This window comes from Talpa occidentalis, unplaced genomic scaffold (genome assembly GCF_014898055.3).
Source record: "Talpa occidentalis isolate TD23 unplaced genomic scaffold, MPIMG_talOcc4v2.1 talOcc4.9, whole genome shotgun sequence".
Lineage (NCBI taxonomy): Eukaryota > Metazoa > Chordata > Mammalia > Eulipotyphla > Talpidae > Talpa > Talpa occidentalis.
The window spans coordinates 85465456-85484879 of record NW_023605305.1 but is presented as its reverse complement, the minus strand read 5'-3'; the positions used below and the strand labels follow the sequence as shown (position 1 = coordinate 85484879).

Below are 19424 nucleotides of genomic sequence, written 5' to 3'. Positions count from 1 at the left end.
TCGCACTGAAGGAAAGGCAGCAGGGGGAAAATTTTAAGGAAAATGGATATATCATAGTTTTATGTCAATTAGAGATATATACATACAGTCAGGTGGGTAAAACAACTCATATTAGGTCTAAAGTGCTCAATTAAAAATTAAGAAGAAATGTAAAACAGCAGTGTTTGAGTCATTGTCTTATGCTTGTGATTAAAAGAGGACTAATAATCCCTTTATTGCAAGACTACCCACTATTAAAACATAGAAATCTGGCTTAAGAACAAAACAGTGGGCCTCCCCGGTGGCGCAGCGGTTGAGCGCTGGGTTGCGAAGCTGCCCGCGGCCTCTGCGGCGCCAGTTCAATCCCCGGCTGCTTCCCGGCCACCGGAGGAGGGTCCCACATGGCGCGCAGACCTCTCCTGCCGCCCGCTGCTCCCCTCAGCAGTGTACTTCGGTCCTTCTGCCTGTTCTGCTCCCCGCTCTGGCTCTGGTGGATTCTCTCACCCTCCCGCGCTTCTGACTGTACCCAGTGCTTGTATAAACAAAAAAAAAAACAAACAAATAAATAAATAAAAAAAAAGACTGACACTTTAAAAAAAAAAAAAAAAAAAAGAATTCATTTGCTAAAAAAAAAAAAAAAAAGAACAAAACAGTGATCCTAATGGATACATAATTTAGGTCTCCTTTAAAATGCTATCATTTAATAAGGACCTATTTTAAACCTCTAATATCTCAATAGTATATTCGTCAAAGCTCTGGAAGGGCTTAGCAAGGGAGGGTAGAGGGAGAACAGAGAGGAAGATAAGAGGGATAATAAAGGTATAGAAAAAGGAATTCAAATTGCAAGATATGGGAAGAAATAATGTTTTAAAAAGTTAATGGCCTTTTCTTATTTCTACAGTAAGTGAAAAGTGCATTGCACAAATACAAAATAAAGGAATACATTCAAAGGACCAAGGTTGACCTGTGTCAATCAAACCGGACTCCTCAAAGGTCACCAGCTACATTTTTATCTGCAGATAAACTGAGAGAGAGGATTTGACCCTAACATTACTCTTTCACAAAAGGTTTAACAGCACACCTGGTGTGATTTGGTTCTCAGTATTACACCAGTATCCTGGCCACTTCTTCTCTGGCATCTCATGGCTGAAACTGCATAAACAGTTCATTCTTTCAATACAAATTTCTTTTTGTTTGGGAGTTTTGTTTTTCATTTCCTGTTTGTTTCAACAAATATTTATTGAATTTGTTAAGTGCTGCACACTGTGCTAGGCATCAAGAAAAGATCCTAAGAAGGTGAAGAAAAGAGAGAAATCAAAAAACCATGCATGCCTTTATGGCCCCTTCTGTATACTTTTCTTTTTTTTTTTTTTTTTAAAGATTTATTTATTTATTTATACATACAAGCACTGGGTAGTCAGAAGCGCGGGAGGGTGAGAGAATTCACCAGAGCCAGAACGGGGAGCAGAGCAGGCAGAAGGACCGAAGTACACTGCTGAGGGGAGCAGCGGGCGGCAGGAGAGGTCTGCGAGCCATGTGAGACCCTCCTCTGGTGGCCGGGGAGCAGCCAGGGATCGAACCAGCGCTGCAGAGGCTGCGGGCAGCTTTGCAACCCAGTGCTCAACCGCTGCGCCTCCGGGGAGGCCCTATACTTTTTCTTTTAACTCCATCCATCTCTCCCTTTACTTTCTCCCTATACCTCTCCCCCTAACACTTCTAAATGACTCTGCTCCATCTTATATCAGCGCACAACACTGTTCACTTTTGAAACCAAATCTGTACAACACCTACAACTCCCAAGTGGGAATCCTCTACCTCCTAAAGTCTTTAGGTGCAAGATTTACATCTCCTTAGGATGAATCTTCCCCTGACAGCAGGAAATTCAGAGTCTCCACTCATTCAGCGCTTTTATTTTATTTATTTATTTGTTTGTTTGTTTGTTTTTTGTTTATACATGCACTGGGTACAGTCAGAAGCGCGGGAGGGCGAGAAAACTCACCAGAGCCAGAGCGGGGAGCAGAGCAGGCAGAAGGACCGAAGTACACTGCTGAGGGGAGCAGCGGGCGGCAGAGGTCTGCGCGCCATGTGGGACCCTCCTCTGGTGGCCGGGGAGCAGCCGGGGATCAAGCCGGCGCCGCAGAGGCCGCGGGCAGCTTCGCAACCCAGCGCTCAACCGCTGCGCCACCGGGGAGGCCCTCATTCAGCGCTTTTAAAATGCCATAACCAGCCAAACTTTGAGTGTACACTGTGTTCTTATTAATGAGGCCCCAGACTCACTTTACTATTCCCAGCTGTAACTGGAGAAACCCAATTGCAAAACCACCCTCACCTCAGAACACCACCTAATCCCTGCCCAAACCCAGTTTATCCTATTTCTGCTTTACAAACGGCACCCCACCCAGAACTGATCCCAGCTTTCCTAGACCCCCAGAGTCCTCCAGGAGGAACCCAAACCTTACATAACATTCTTCACTCTTGTCTAGTACTTCTATGATTGCCTCCTGCTTGTGTCTGGTGATTTTAATTAAATCAACCTCAACATAACGATGCAAATTTCCGGAATTATTACATTTTAAGGCGGTAAAAACAAAATGTCGGTTATTCATTCACTTTCAGGCTAGTCTCTGACAATTTTTATTTCTTCATCTATCACTGTAAAAATCAAAATTAATATTTATGTTCCTAAACTCTAGGCACTGCAAATTTTTAACAAGAAAAAACCAAAGGTCTGTTATTGAGGCAAGGCTGTTATCTACCTTCATTCCTTACATTAGAAAAGAATAAATGTCATTTTGAAATTTTTTTAACCGAATAGCAAGCACATGGAGGAAGGGGAATCGCAAAAACCCTACCAAAGTTACTGTTCTTCCCCCCCAAAAAAAAAAATTTGGTATTATACCTAAAAAGGATGATTGGGAAGTCACAGATAACACTGCTTTCCCAAAATGGAAATCGTCCTACAGTACTTTTTCCAATAGTAAAATACAAGAGCACTTCAGGCTGAGGAGTCAGTTACCAAATTGTGTCTCATGTTCCCATAGCACCTGGCTTTGTTTTCAGTCACTTTTTACAACTGACAGTTGCGTAATTGTTTAGTTTTTCTCATCCCGTAAGATGTAAATTCTAGAGGAAACCGGTCTTGTGTTCACCGGGTCCCCAGCAGTTGCACAGAACCAAGCTACAGATTGAAACTGTTAATTGTTTTTTTTTTTTTAACTTAACACGTAACGAACATCCCCGGTCATTTTACTGTGCTCCAGTAAAATTTAAGCGGTAGTCTGTCTCTCAGAACTGATTATTTTTTCTTTACGAAAACAACAACTACATAATAAAAGAGCTCAGGGATCCCGGGCTGCAAAGGAACTACTCAAACGTCACGCAGCCCACCGCCCTGGGGAGACAGCGAAACGAGAACAGCTCGAGATATCGCGAGACCAACGTCCTGACGCTAGCAGAGACCCAGAGATTAGTTAGTGCGCATGTGTCTACGTAGGAAGATTATCGCAGGGGCTGCCGGGAGAGGGCGGAAGACCCGGAAGTAAACATTCTGGTTTGGCTTAGTTTCTGTCGATTGCTTTGGGGGTCGGCTGCGGCGAGGTTGGTAAGGAACTATTCCGAGAATATGCACGGCTGGGTGGGAGTGAGTGAAGCTAGAAAATCTCAAAAAGTGAGCTGAAGGCTCGGAATCCTTAGATAAATCCTTACCGGGGTCATGAACGCCAATTGGAGAAGGGACTGGTGATCGAGAAGGAATCTGCCGTCCCAGGCCTCAGTGCTGGTGTTTGTGCCCAAACTAGGATTGCGTCTTCCATGGTTTTTAGATTATGAAGTCTAAAATGCCTTTGGGGCCGTGCTGGCCGCTGTAACAGCTGTTAGCTACTTGTGACTCTTGAGCGCTTGAATTATTGCTCGTTGAAGGAGGGTAAAATTTATATTCAGATTTTTAATGAATTTTTTATATTGATTACTTGATGAGATGATAGTTTGCTGGCTGTTTTGGGTTAAATAATATCGTAAAAGTAATTTACCTATTTTTACTTTCTTCAGATGACTTCTGGACCACTTTAAATGATTAATGGGACTGGCATAGTTACGTTGGAGGAGGAGGGGCATGGTCGTGTTTGTGTTTTGAAGAAAAAACACTGAGTGCTGAAGATCAAAGTTAGGAAAGTCAGTAGGAAAAGGCAATAACGTATACAAACATAGTAGCTTTGAGAATAGAGAGGAAATGGATTTTAATGATAATCAGATGGTGAAAATAACACATTTTAGTGACAAGATAATGGGGATAAATGATGTCTTTAATTAAAAGTCCTTTCATCAAGAGAGGAAGCAGGAGGAGGAGACTAGATTTCATGGAGAGTATCATGTGTTTGAAATAAGATTTATGGAGTTTAGGGATTTCTGAAACCTAAGAGGAGATGCTGTCGAGTAAGCAATTGGAATATATGTATATGAAGCTGAGCTCAAAAGTCTGGATTAGAGAAATATAGAGCCAGCAGTGTTATATTGTAGCTGTTGAACTCTTGGAAACAGATGAGTATGTGTTGTTAGATTGTGCTTTTGATGATTTTACTGATGAACTCATGACGACTTCACTTTTACCAATATGTATTACTTCTTCATAGGGGAGGATACCTCACCATGGCAGCTGCTGCTGTGGATGCGGTTAATGCCACCCCCCTCTCGGGGTCCAAAGAAATGAGTTTAGAGGAACCAAAGAAGATGACTAGAGAGGACTGGAGAAAGAAGAAGGAGCTAGAAGAACAGCGAAAACTGGGCAATGCTCCTGCTGAAGTTGATGAAGAAGGAAAGTAAGTGCTTTCGTTGTTTTCATGATCCATTCATTTAAAATTCAAACTCATATCTGCTTTGTTTATCCATTTCTCTTCCTTTGCTTTGACAGGAAGCTGTCTTTACCATTTATATCATTTTTGTTTTCATTCTTTATGAAAGTCATATGTAAAATTTAGTAATAAAAGTAATATTGAAGGACCTATATTGAACAAGTCAGTCAGCCCCACCCATTGCATGTCCCACTCTTTCTGTTTTGAATTTTTCTAGCTGCTACATCTACATGTCTAAATTGTTTTATACCTACACCATTATTTTAATCACCTCTGCACATAGAAGCTAACTTTTTGCTCAGAGCCTTATCTCACTAACATCAACACCCTTGTCTTCCTTCATCTCTCCTCCTTGAGTTATATCATTATTCTTACTTTCTTTGTTGAAAATTTTTTCACTCTAATGTCAGTTACTTTATTTTTAATTCTTTTTTACTATTAGATAGTAAAAAATATCTATTTGCTAATAGATATTGCGTATCCTTCTCCCACTGCAATATCTATTCCTCGATTCAATGTGTGCTATCTTTGTAACTGTATTAGAATTACTTTCAAACTCTATTCTTAATTTTTTTTTTAATTACAGAGACATCAACCCTCATATTCCCCAGTATATTTCTTCAGTGCCATGGTATATTGATCCATCAAAAAGACCTACTTTAAAACACCAGAGACCACAACCAGAGAAACAGAAGCAGTACAGCTCCTCTGGAGAATGGTACAAGAGGGGTGTAAAAGAGGTATGTAGGCAACCTATAAGCAATTGAAACAGTGATCACTGTAGAAACAGTGATTTTATTTTATTTTTTTTTTAACTTTTTTTATTTTTTATTTTTTTAAGAGGCATGTATTTTTATTTATTTATGATTTTTTTATTTACTTGTTTGCTTGTTTTGTTTATACATGCACTGGGTACAGTAAGAAGCGCGGGAGGGTGAGAGAATTCACCAGAGCCAGAGCGGGGAGCAGAGCAGGCAGAAGGACCGAAGTACACTGCTGAGGGGAGCAGCGGGCGGCAGGAGAGGTCTGCGCGCCATGTGGGACCCTCCTCTGGTGGCCGGGGAGCAGCCGGGGATCAAACCGGCGCCACAGAGGCCGCGGGCAGCCTCGCAACCCAGTGCTCAACCGCTGCGCCACCGGGGAGGCCCACAGTGATTTTATTTTAATAACTTGTTTCAAGTACCTTTAATAAACTATTATATAAAGAGACACATTATATAACCTTTTATCTGCTACTAAATTTCACAACACAAATTACAGCTTCTGTGTTTTCTTTTACAAATTTTATGTTTCAAATATCATTAAACTTTCTCGTTTGTAATGTGTGGAGACTGATTTTCCTCTGAATGAATAAGTCCAGTAGACAATATAGCAATAAGAGCAAAGTCTGTTGTCCTTTTTTTTTTAAACATTAATTTTATTTATTTATGCATACAAGAACTGGGGTGAGGTGGGGGAGGGGGAGATTCACCAGAGAGAGTGGGGAGCAGAACAGGTGGATCTACTGAAATACACTGCTTACGGGAGCGGTGGGTGAGACAGGAGAGGTTTACTGTGCCATGTGGGTTAGCTCCCTGACTGGGGATCGAACTCTTGTGGCAAGAGTTCAATAGCTTGAAAGTGCTGAATATTTAATCCCTGCATCACCAGGGAGGCCCCGTTGCCTTTTTTTTTTTAATTTGTACAAGCACTGGGTACAGTCAGAACTGCGGGAGGTTGAGAGAATTCGCCAGAGCCAGAGCGGGGAACAGAACAGACAGACTGACGAAATACACTGCTGAGGTGAGCAGTGGGTGAGACAGGAGAGGTCTGCTCGCCATGTGGGACCTTCGCCAGCGGCCGGGTATCGAACCGGCCCAGCGCTCAATCGCTGCAAATCAGGGGAGGCCCCTGCCTTTTTTTTTTTTTTTTTTTTTAAGAAGTATATTTCTTTTCTAACCACTTGAAAATAGGTTGCATACATCTTGCCATTGTCTCTGAATATTTTAGTCTATGTTTAATAATAATAACGCTATTCTGTAACAAAACCCTAGTACAGTTATCAAATTCAGGAAATTTAGTATCAATTCCATACTTTCATCTATTGTCCACATACAGTTTTTTCATTTGTCCCAATATTTTCCAGTCCTGAGAAGTTAGTCCAGGTTCATGTCTTCCATATAGTTGTGTCTTTTTTGTCTCTTTCAGTTTGGAACAGCATTGATACTACCTGTTCTCTAAAAGACTAGTTGAGTTCACTTGGGAAACACTCGGTCACTCATTGCATTCTTTGTGGAACAGTACCTTGATGAATCTCTTTGTGGAAATTGATCCAAAGTCCTTATTTTACTTGATTGGGTTAGCTAATGTTTGTCTCTTTTCTTGATATCTTCTAAGCAGGACTTCATTTATTTAATGTACTATTTTTTTCGATTTACCTTATTACTTTTATTTTTATTATCTTCCTTGTGTCTGCTGTAAAAATCTGTTGTTCTTTTCCTAGCTTCTGGAAGTTATTTCTAACTTATTTAAATATATAAAACATTCTCTTTGTTTTTACTTATATTCATTTCTAGAATTCCATAACTACTAAATACCGCAAAGGAGCATGTGAAAATTGTGGTGCTATGACACACAAAAAGAAAGACTGCTTTGAGGTAAGTCCCCCTTTGAGAATTTTGAAAACTGTTGTCAGAGAGCTTAACCTGTTTTTCTAAAACTCGCTAAATTGTGGTACAAGTTAATTAAAAATTAATTTGAGTGAAATTAGTATACCCCCATCAAAATGTTCTGCTGATAGAGTGACTTGATTTTCAGTAGACATACAGTCCCACATTATGTTCATGCTCGCTCTGTATAGGGTATATGAAAATTTCCACTGGGATACAGGTATTTAGGAAAGATTTAATATTACTCTACTTTTCAGAGACCTAGGCGAGTTGGAGCAAAATTTACAGGTACTAATATAGCTCCAGATGAACATGTCCAGCCTCAACTGACGTTTGACTATGATGGGAAGAGGGATCGGTGGAATGGCTACAATCCAGAAGAACACATGAAAATTGTAGAAGAATATGCCAAAGTGGATCTGGTAAGCAAAATGCCCTGTCCCTCCTTTCCCCTACTGTCCTTAAAGAATGTACATTTTGCTGTGCTCTAATTTAGCAGTCCTATTTTTTAAGTCTTCAGTAGTGTAAAAATGTTGGCTTTTTTTTTTTATTGCAGTGGTAGTAAGCTTAATGGACTAGTGAAATAGTGTGCTATCCCTGCTTGGTAGCATTTTCTTCTTACTTGATTCTTGTATTGCCCTTTACTCCCTGACTTAGGTTGCAAAAGATACTGAAGGCATGAAAAGAGAACAGTATTCATAATTTTTAGCTTTTTGAAGATTTGAAGTTGGGGCCCTAGACTATATCTTGTTCATGGGCCTATTTTATACTCATCTCACATAGTGTTTGAGGGGTAGTAGAAAGGGAATAGGATAACTTGTTTCAGAAAATTGCATTTTAATTCAACCTCACCTATTTATCTCCATTCCTTAAAAACTGTAGTCACATTGTCTTTTTATTTTTAAGTAAAGGCAGCATTTAAAAATCATGGGAATTCATGTAAAAATCTGAATTTCATCTTTTCTTGAACAATTACCTATATTAATCCTGGCCCTGTTTGGCAAGAATCAGTCATCTGGAGCCCACCATCCCTTTGGGAGAGGGCTTGCTGTGCATTTCACCACTGGTGATTTCTGACTCTCAAGCAATTAGAAATCACAAAGATAAGACTTTATCCAGAGAACTTTTCTGAAAACAATAACCAACTCATTTTATTTTTTTAAATATTTATTTATGCATACAGGAGCTGGGGTACGGGCCAGAAATGCAGGGGGTAAGAGGATTCACCAGAGACAGAAATGGGGAGCAGAACAGGCAGACTGACTGAAATACACTGCTGAGGGGAATAGCAGACGAGACAGGAGAGGTCTGCCTTGCCATGGGGGTTCCTGGCTGGCTGGCTGGGGATCGAACTTGTGCTGCAGAGGCCACGCACTGCTTCATAGTGTGGTGTTTAACCCCTTCCGCCACCAGGGAGACCCAGCCAACTCATTTTAAATATATAAAAATTAAATGTTCACTTGAGTGTCGTAAGTAAATTTCAAATGTTTCTTTTTTGTTAGGCAAAGCGAACACTGAAGGCCCAGAAACTCCAAGAAGAATTAGCCTCAGGAAAATTAGTGGAACAAGCTGTAAGTAATAAAACTGATCACAAAAAAAATTTCAAACTCTTAGTGAGCCAAAAATGAAAATTGAAACTGGAATTTATTTTATATCTTTCTAGTTAGAAAAGATTTTAGGGAGAGAGAAGTATATTTGAGAGGAAAGAGTTAAAACTGAAACTTTTATATTATTCCTAAATATTAAAATGTGTGCAATCATTTTGGAAAGATTATTGCCATAAATTTTTTGTATGTCTTTTCTGAATTTAAATACTGCATCCATCCTTCCTAGAAGATTTTTCAATATTAAAAATAACTAACGTGCACAGATAGTTCATTGCAGCACTTTTTACACTAGCAAGAATTTGAAATAAATGTGAAGGAATAGAGAATTGGTGAAGTAAGCTATCCTGTGAGATGATAGAAAGTTGCATAACTCTTAAAGTGGTTTTAATAAAAACACTGTAACAAAACTGGTTAATACTTAGACATTTTTTTCATGTGTCATTACAATATAATCTGGTGACACAGTAAAAAGACCAGAACACCATTTCTCATTCAGTGTAGATTAATGAATTTTTCTTTTCAGTCTATATTGTTAGTATTTCCCACTTTTTCCATAATAAACATGTAATTATTTTATAACTGGGCAAAAAAAAATTATACTTAAAAAGATATATGGCAGCCAATTTTCATCTTTTTTTTTAAGTCATATCAACTTAATAGTAAAAGTATATTATGCTTATTAGAATTGTGAAAGTTTCTTTTTTTTTTTTAAAGATTTATTTATTTATTTATACAAGCACTGGGTACAGTCAGAAGCGCGGGAGGGCGAGAGAATTCATCAGAGCCAGAGGGGGGAGCAGAGCAGGCAGAAGGACCGAAGCACACTGCTGAGGGGAGCAGCGGGTAGCAGGAGAAGTCTGTGCGCTATGTGGGACCCTCCTCTGGTGGCCGGGGAGCAGCCGGGGGTCAAACCGGCGCTGCAGAGGCTGCGGGCAGCTTCGCAACCCATAACTCAACCACCGTGCCACCGGGGAGGCCAGAATTGTGAAAGTTTCTTTTTGACAAATTCATGGCACAAATCATAAACATTTGGAGTTTTCTAGCTTAAATTGCTGCAAAGGCCCTCTTAGTAAGCATGAATTACACAGTAAACACAACTAAGTAAATAATCACCAGGTAAGTGCTTAGTGAGGCCCCCTACCAGGCAGGTTCACAGCAAAAATTAACAGGTAGATCTGCCAGCTCTGCCCCTGAGTAACTAAGTGTTATAGAAAAATCAGTTCACTTCTTTGAGTCTCAATTTATCATTTCTGAAGGAGAGGTTAAGAACATTTAGTCTCCAGGAGACTTAGCATGCATGTCACATGACAAATCCTTGCTAATTGGTAGTTGTTGTGATACTGTTAGTTATTGCCAACTTTGGAAAAAGGAAAGAGCCTGTTTCTCTTCTTTTAACATAATTTCTATTATTGTAAATATAGTGTATTTTTTCCAGTAGGTATACTTAATATATGTAGGGGAATGAATTAATTTTGCCCACTTGGATTTTAGGATTACCTATAGTAGAGCAGTCTCCACTATAGAGATGTCACTGTCTAGATAGCAATATAAATGTCCTTTGTTGAACCGGCAAATTTCCAAAAATTACTTTTAAAAAACATTTCTGATTTTCAAAGTAACATACTCAGTGAAAAATAAAATTAGAAAGTTATGAAGAAGATAATAACTATCCCCTGTTTTAAGTTGTTAGTATGTTGAACTAGGCCTTTCTGGGTCCTACTCCTCCCCCCTCCCATATATTTGTATGTAATTATAATGCATGTCTTTAAGTGGGTTCATCTTTTGAGGATTTGTTTTCTGTGTCATTAAATGTAGGCCTATACTATTATTTGCTTTCATCTAAATTCACATGGTCAAAAATCAAAACAATTTAAGAAAAGTATGCAATGAGAAGTCTCCCACCTCTGTCTCCATCCACTCGCTCTCTAAACCTTACCTGCCATGAAACCTGTTATTTTTCTTGTGAATCCCTTCAGTTTCTTGTGTAAATACAAGCATACAAATGTATAATTCCCATCTTTCCCTTCTCTCTTTAACAAAGAAGTCGCAAGTTATACTTACTTTCCTGCATCTTAGAATAATTTTGGATGGTTGTTCAGTGTTGCTGAATGCAGTGATATGTGTAACTAGAATCTGTTGTTACTTTAGTTTTTCCTTATTTTTGGATATACACAACATTGTGATTTTCTGTGTGTGTGTGTATATATATATTTATGTAAGTTACATTATTTCCTTGGGATAAATTTATAAAATTATACTTGTTCATGCAGTGAATATGTGGATATAAAATTTTGATGACATATCACTTAGCTACGATCTACAAAGGTTGCACAAATGTATGCTGTTATCAACATAGATATTTTTCTCGCACACAAGTTTCCACGTCTCCCTTATTAATGCTATCCTTTTTAACCTTTAAAATCTTTTTAAAGGGACATGATGAAGTCCTAGCTCTAGGTGTTATGTAAAGTTAGAAACTATCCTGACAATTGTTAATGAAGAAAGGGGGAATTCGTGACGGGGATTTCAGTCTGTAAGCACAATGGGGTATCACCCGAGTAGATTTCTTCACTGCCCAAATGCTACAAAGACTGTTTTAGATTTAAAGATACTTCTTACATGATCTTGGTAACATTTTCTTTTTGGACTTCATAGAAAGCTAGTTAAGTTTATTGAAAATGGTATGCCTGAAGAAGAACATGTATAAGATGAATCTTTATTGGGTGCATTGGTCAACTTAATCTTCCCTTTCCTTTTGTGTGAATATAATTTTATATCAAGGGAAACTCTAGACATTTCCTAGCTTTGTAGACAGTCTAGTAAAATTAACTATTTACAATGACATACTTGAACTCGGTGTTTTAATGCTTGTTACAAGTGAGAAATATGAGTTTGTTCAGTTAGATTTAAGTTATATTATCTTGACAGGTTTTTAAAGTATAAGTAATGAGTTGACTCAGTAGAATAAAATTATAAGTTCTTTTCCTTTTTTCATAATGCAGAATTCTCCAAAACACCAGTGGGGAGAAGAGGAGCCAAATTCTCAGGCGGTAATAATATTTGCCCTATTTTTAACTTCCGGTGACCAGTAGTAGTAATCACATAATTAACAATAATGCTAACAGTAATAGCTTTAAAGAATACAAATAAATAAGGGTTAGTTAAAGGAATGGGCAACAGGAGTAGGAGCTGCTTGTTCTTTTTTTCCTACAATTTTTCCCCCTTTCTGACTCTCCTTCAGGAAAAAGATCATAATAGTGAAGATGAGGATGAAGATAAATATGCAGATGATATTGACATGCCCGGCCAGAACTTTGACTCTAAGAGACGAATTACTGTCCGAAATCTCAGGATTCGAGAAGACATTGCAAAAGTAAGTCTTGCCGACTTAACATACATAGTTGAAAAATATTTGTCTTCCCATACTGAATTTTATCTGCTCATCTGATATCTGGGCAGTTAGTAATGGGTAATATAGTCAGGCTTTCCGCCATTCAGTGTGATTCTGTTTTTTACTCTTCATTTGTACCCCAGATACGTACCCACACATTGAATAGGTCATGATCAACTCCTCCTGCTAGTCTACTGAAATCTTTTTTGATGGAAGTAAACATTCATGCCATCTTAAAATGTTTTTCCCTTCTAGTATTTGCGGAACTTAGATCCAAATTCTGCTTACTATGATCCCAAAACAAGAGCGATGAGAGAGAATCCCTATGCCAATGCAGGAAAGAATCCAGATGAGTAAGTATCAAGTTACAGATTTCATGGTGGCAGAGGGGAACTTTTAATCATAAAGTGAATGTGAACTAAAATGAACAACATCTGTGACTGGATCAGAAAAGAATTAACTTAAGTCAATCTCTGAAACAATTTTTTTTAATTTGTTTAGAGTGAGCTATGCAGGAGATAACTTCGTTAGATACACCGGTGATACCATCTCAATGGCTCAGACACAGTGTAAGTGTTTGCTCTTTGTCAAGGCATTGCATGTCAGCCCACAAGAAACTCGGGGACACTTTTTAAAGCTTATTTTCAAGAAGCGTAAAATAAACATAGCTGACAACTCATTAATGTGTTTTTAATTACACTAGTGTTTGCTTGGGAAGCCTATGACAAGGGATCTGAAGTGCATCTGCAGGCCGATCCCACAAAACTAGAGCTGTTGTATAAGTCCTTCAAAGTCAAAAAAGAAGACTTCAAAGAACAGCAGAAGGAGAGCATCCTAGAAAAGGTAATTTGACCAGAATGCTAAGGAAGAACATTCCTTAAAGAGAAGTTACCAGTTAATAAGCATTCCATTTACATTTGCAATATATTACACAAGAGTCCCTTTGAACCCACCAGGAGTAGTCTTTTCTTTTCATTGACTTATTCATTTGGAATACAGTCTCAGTATCAATCAGCTTTGGCAGCAAAACAAAAACCACCACAAAACTTAGTTACTTAAAATAAGCACGTTATTGGGTTGTCAGAAAAGTCATGACATATTTTTCCTACTTTTTTGTGGCAAAATGCGTCATGACTTTGTTGACAACCCAGTATTTCTTAGGATTTTGTTTGTCATCTGGGTCCCCCGATCTGGACCTGTGCCTCTCAGTCTGGCTGATGGAGGATGGCTTCATTCTGCTCTCTGGCAGGTAGTAGCCCTCATCTATGCTGAAAGGGACCCATCTGAAACATCTCATCTCTCCCATGTGGGCTCTCTTCCTCTGGTACAAGAAGCTAGCCCTGCTTCTTTACTGGCATTTTCAGGAGACCAGAGGCTAGCAACCAAATATCTGCCAGGTTCATATAGACTGGAACAAACAATGTGGTCATATTCAGATTCAAGAGATGGAGAAACAGACTACCTTCTGAGGGGAGAAGCATACAAAAGTAAAAGGAATCTGTAGCTATTTTTTATTTTATTTTTTTTAATTTTTTTTATTTTTTATTTATTTATTTTTTTTTATAGAGGCATGTTTTACTTATTTATTTTATTTTGTTTTGTTTTTTATTTATACATGCACTGGGTACAGTCAGAAGCGCGGGAGGGTGAGAGAATTCACCAGAGCCAGAGTGGGGAGCAGAGCAGGCAGAAGGACCGAAGCACACTGCTAAGGGGAGCAGCGGGCGGCAGGAGAGGTCTGCGCGCCATGTGGGACCCTCCTCCGGTGGCCGGGGAACAGCCGGGGATCGAACCGGCGCCACAGAGGCTGCGGGCAGCTTCGCAACCCAGCGCTCAACCGCTGCGCCACCGGGGAGGCCCTTATTTTTTTTTTTAACGATTTATTTTTATTTATTTATGCATACAAGAGCTGGGGTACAGGCCAGCGATGTGGGGGGTGAGAGGAGTCACCAGAGACAGAGTGGGGAACAGAACAGGCAGACTGACTGAAATACACTGCTGAGGGGAACAGCAGGCCAGTCAGGAGAGATCTGCCACACCATGTGGGTTGCTCCCTGGCTGGCCGGGGATTGAACTCCTGCTGCAGAGGCTGCAGATTGCTTCATAGTGTGGGTGCTTAACCCCTTGTGCCACTAGGGAGGCCCTATGGCTATTTTTTAATCTACCACACTTAACAGATGAATAGCAACTGAGACATCTTTTATTTGCTTATAAAAAATTTGGTGGCATTTTTTAACTAGTATTTTGTGTAACAAAGCCCATTAAGACTACTTCTTTTTCTGATTGTAAATACATTCTTTGGTAGAGATTTGAATGCAAATCCTTCTTGTAAAATACATTTAATGAGGTTCAATATCCTTTCAGTATGGTGGCCAAGAACACCTGGATGCCCCTCCAGCTGAATTGCTTTTAGCTCAGACTGAAGACTATGTGGAGTACTCACGACACGGGACGGTCATCAAAGGGCAGGAGCGGGCTGTCGCCTGCTCGAAGTATGAGGAGGACGTGAAGATCCACAATCATACGGTCAGTGTTGAGCCATTTGGTGTCCTCATTGGCATTTTGCTTTAGGCTGTACTTTTTTATTATAGCTTCATTAGCAAACATTGTTGTACTTTTTTTAACTTTGTTTTATATTTTTTTCCAAAAGAATATGTAAAAGAACACTACTATGTCCACCCATACACCCAATCACCTAGGTTCCAAATTTTTTTACATTTTCATATATACTTTGTCAAGGTGTGTGTACACATACACGTGCTGATACATGTGTGTGTGTTTTAGGGGTATATATTTATTGTTTGAGACATTGGAAATAACAAATAAGACATTTCACCCACTGTGTCATTTATCTCCCACAATCAAAGATTGTGGCTGATGGGGATACAAATGCTGTCAGTCTTTTTTCAAGTATTCCTATTGCACTGGAGAAGCTGGGAAGATTGTGGATTGTAGATATTCTCCTATATAACTATGTTACCATTATTCACTGCAAAAATTTAAAAAAATGACATTGATACCTTAATATCATTTAACCTGTAGTTCTTAATCACATTTTCCAAAATATACCCAAAAATGTCTTTCAATTGGTATGTTTGTTTTTGAGTTGAACTCCATTGAACTTTATTTTGATGGTTTTTGGTTACATGTGTCTTTTCACCAGCATATTCTTCCATTTTTATGACAATAACTAACGGCTCAGGACCAATTGTCTACTTGTAAACTGTCTCTTTCTGAATTTGACTGGTTCATAATGACACCATGTAACTTATCCTCTATCTCTTGTATTTCCTATAAACAAGACTTTAGATCTAAAGGCTTGATTGGGTGTAAGTCAGAGATTTTGACAAGAACACTTCATGGGGGATGCTAGTGTACTTCATATTGCATCACCTTATAAAACATAGTGTCACTTGCGTACTCCGGAAGTTCCCAGATCACAGTTGTCTTGAAGTGTGAAGTGAGCCAGGCCAGTCGTACAAACTGGAGGACACAGACCTTGTCTACTAGGGGCGTCTGCGCTGAGCAACAGCCAGTCATTGCCAAGCAGAATGTGGTCCCAACTTTTCTCAATCCTTGCTTTTCAAGAGAAGCCAGATGTCTTTTTTAAAAACTGTTTAAGTTTTGGGGAATAGAATATAGACTATTACAGTTGTAACACCTGCTTCTTGCGCTTGAAATCGGGCCACCCTCCCCTGTTAACTGGCCTTGGAGTTGTCCCACATTGCTTTTAAAATTATTATTTTATACTCCTACCAACAGAATACAAATTCCTTACTTTACAGTCCCTTTTTAAGTAACATATCTCTCTCTCTCTAGCATATCTGGGGATCTTACTGGAAAGAAGGCCGATGGGGCTACAAATGCTGTCACTCTTTTTTCAAGTATTCCTATTGCACTGGAGAAGCTGGGAAGGAGATTTCTGTAAGTAATTGTTGTCTAGTTTTTACCGATCTACAGCAATCAAAGTTCTTAAGTCAAAATCTGTGTGTTTCAAATTTTCTCATGTTTCAAATTTTAACTTTTCTGTAGATAACACAAGTCAGATTATACCATTTTTTCCCCACAGAACTCAGAGGAATGTCTTATAAATGAAATAACTGGAGAAGAATCTGTGAAAAAACCTCAAACCCTGATGGAGGTAAGTGTGAAGTCATTTGCCTGAATTCTTAAGTCTGAGGGAGGGCTTCAAAACTTGCACTAGAGCTTTGTTTTCACAGTATCACTACATGTCAATCCTCCTCTTCAGATACATCAGGAAAAGCTAAAAGAAGAGAAAAAGAAGAAAAAGAAGAAGAAGAAGAAGCATCGAAAGAGCAGTTCAGATAGTGATGATGAAGAAAAGAAAAATGAAAAATTGAAAAAGGTACTTTGTAGAGTCTAAATAATAAAAAGAACAACAGTATTCTTTATCTGGAGGGACCATAGGAAATGATCTATCTAGTCTTGTTTCCAAATATGCTATAAGAATGAAGAAATGAGCCCAATGTCTGATTGATTTGCACCAGCCACCCTATACGAGGTCTAGAATGTGAATGGAGATTTTTTACTGTCTGAGTATTGCCTGCTTCTTGGAGTGTGTGTGTTAACTGTGAGTGCACAGAAAGAACATGCTTGATAAAACTGTTATTTTACAGTTATTGAATGTGACCCAGAAAGAATTGCCTTCTAACTCTATAATTTGTAAGTTTCAGCGAGTCCTTATGAAAAGTGAGAGCTGCAGTCTCTATCAGAAGCATCCGTCAGGAAATTGAAGCTTATTAAAAATTTTTTATTACATAAAATTTCTCTGACATTGAAAATGTCATATGAGCCAAATAGCGACTGGTTGTACTTGATAGTGGAAGAGCTGACTCCCAAGCTCTTTCAGAAATGTGGGTTTTGATATAGCACTTTATATCCAGGGCACCTTTTGGTGCTCTGCCACTTGGGATCAGTAGAGAGCTGCTGCTGGGCTGTGGCACTCATAACTTCTTCTCACTGCAGGCACTGAATGCAGAGGAGGCCCGCCTTCTTCATGTCAAGGAGATCATGCAGATTGATGAGAGGAAGCGGCCTTACAATAGCATATATGAAGCTCGGGAACCTACTGAAGAGGAAATGGAGGCCTATAGAATGAAACGTCAAAGGCCTGATGACCCCATGGCCTCCTTCCTGGGACAGTAGTGACTGGTCATAGACAGGCATCCAGGAAGACACAGCCAGCATATTCTTTTCAGCTCCTTTCTCTTGAAGACTATCGATAGAAAAATCCATATCTATACTTCACGCTACCAGACTTTAATAAAGCTTCCAGAAGTCTCATGGTAAATTTATTCCTCAACACTTGAACAAACAAGGAAAACAAAGAGGAGGAGGTACATTAAGTTCAGATTAAGATTTTCTTTCCAGTTTTCCATTAGTGATATGCAAAGATGGCTCAGCTCTCTATCTGTCAAGAGTATCTTCTCTATTTTAAGTCTCAAATTTCATTTCCTCTATTTTTATGGCCCTTTATACAGGTTTACCACATGTTTGAAGGCTGATTACTCTTTCTCAAAACCAGAATTTTTTTTTTGCTAATAACTATAATTGAAGTTATTTGATAATCTTTTTTTTTTCTATTTTCTAAGGATTTCCTGGCCTGAAGATAGAAAAATTATTGTCTTGGGCTTTGGGTTACTAAAAGGAAAATTAACAACATATGTGACTAACTTTATCCTGTGTCCAGCTGTGTATTAATAATTTCAGTTTTCACTTGGCTATAAAATTTTGATATTTATTTTTTCCCTTGTACCTTATGTCCAGAATTGTGTTAGCCTTTGAATGAAAAAATAATCTCATCCTTGACAAACTAGTGCAAGGTCTTTGACCATGAGCCATTATACACAGAAAACCTTTTATGATAGAGGATATTATTTGTAATAGTATTTGTTGTTATCATTGATTGCCTTTACTTAACAGTCATGAATTTTAGATTTTGGAATGTCCATTCTACCTAATCTTTCAAAACTTGTTTATAAAATTTGCAAAAAGCAAAATCTGAAGTTGAAATTTTCTTCAAAGAATTATAAGGCTAGCTAGTAGGGCTGTTAGTGACTGAGATTGTCATGATTCCCAGACCTCTCTCCTAAGAACTTTGTGAAGCTAATACTAACAGCAAGAGTGGTGAAGTTAGTGAGTTAGTGAAGAAGCCTGTTGCTGTGAGAACATTGACTGAACAGCACTCTGACTTTACTGAGCTGGGAAGAATCAGTAGCATTCTGCAGTAAGTTAGCACCTCAGAGATGGTGCTGATCAGGAGTAACTGAATCAAACTCTCAAGTAATAGGGATATACGTGGCATCTAGAGTCAGACTGGTGTGAAACTACAACAGCAGTATAAATAGATCTAATTTTAGCCACTTTAAGAATGTGAAAAACTTGTTTCTATATTCTTGAGAGAGGGTTGTTCAACAGAAGGTCTGACATTGGTGTCTGTTTTGTATTCTATTTATCTTTTGTTAATAAAGATATAATTGAGAATATTCAACAGTCTTTTGTAACATTATTACAAATATTTGTCAGTAAAGTGTTTTCTAGGACAGGCAAGGAGGAAACCTAGGTTAGCTTACGAGTTTGAATTAGGAGATTTCAGGATCTGTTAATTTAAATAAATGTGTCACCTAACCCCTTTGGGCCTCTGTTCCCTCCGCCATGAAATATAACATCTGAAAGTTTGCCCTATTCCAGTTTCACTTTGAAGAAAGAGTAACATGTTGGGCCTCCCCAGTGGCGCAGCGGTTGAGCGCTGGGTTGCGAAGCTGCCTGCAGCCTCTGCAGCACTGGTTCGATCCCTGGCTGCTCCCCTGCCACCAGAGGAGGGTCCCACATGGCGCGCAGACCTCTCCTGCCGCCCACTGCTCCCCTCAGCAGTGTGCTTCGGTCCTTCTGCCTGCTCTGCTCCCTGCTCTGGCTCTGGTGAATTCTCTCA

At 39.0% G+C, this 19424-nt stretch overlaps 1 protein-coding gene across 2 annotated transcripts; it reads left to right on the top strand.

Annotated features, from left to right (window-relative positions):
* The first annotated feature begins 3479 nt into the window (after nucleotides 1–3479).
* Nucleotides 3480–18970, top strand: SLU7 (SLU7 homolog, splicing factor). 2 transcript variants are annotated; one of them, XM_037499468.2, is made up of 16 exons: nucleotides 3480–3576; nucleotides 4608–4793; nucleotides 5413–5566; nucleotides 7382–7462; nucleotides 7732–7896; nucleotides 8977–9045; nucleotides 12084–12131; nucleotides 12323–12454; nucleotides 12728–12825; nucleotides 12974–13041; nucleotides 13176–13315; nucleotides 14837–14998; nucleotides 16292–16396; nucleotides 16542–16613; nucleotides 16722–16838; nucleotides 17459–18970. In XM_037499468.2, the coding sequence occupies exons 2-16, from the start codon at nucleotides 4624–4626 to the stop codon at nucleotides 17636–17638; spliced, it is 1761 nt and encodes a 586-aa protein (XP_037355365.1). In that variant the 5' UTR covers nucleotides 3480–3576; nucleotides 4608–4623; the 3' UTR covers nucleotides 17639–18970. The 2 variants fall into 2 exon arrangements, with proteins under 2 accessions (XP_037355365.1, XP_037355366.1); XM_037499469.2 differs by having other exon boundaries at nucleotides 3523–3580.
* The last annotated feature ends 454 nt before the right edge of the window (nucleotides 18971–19424 follow it).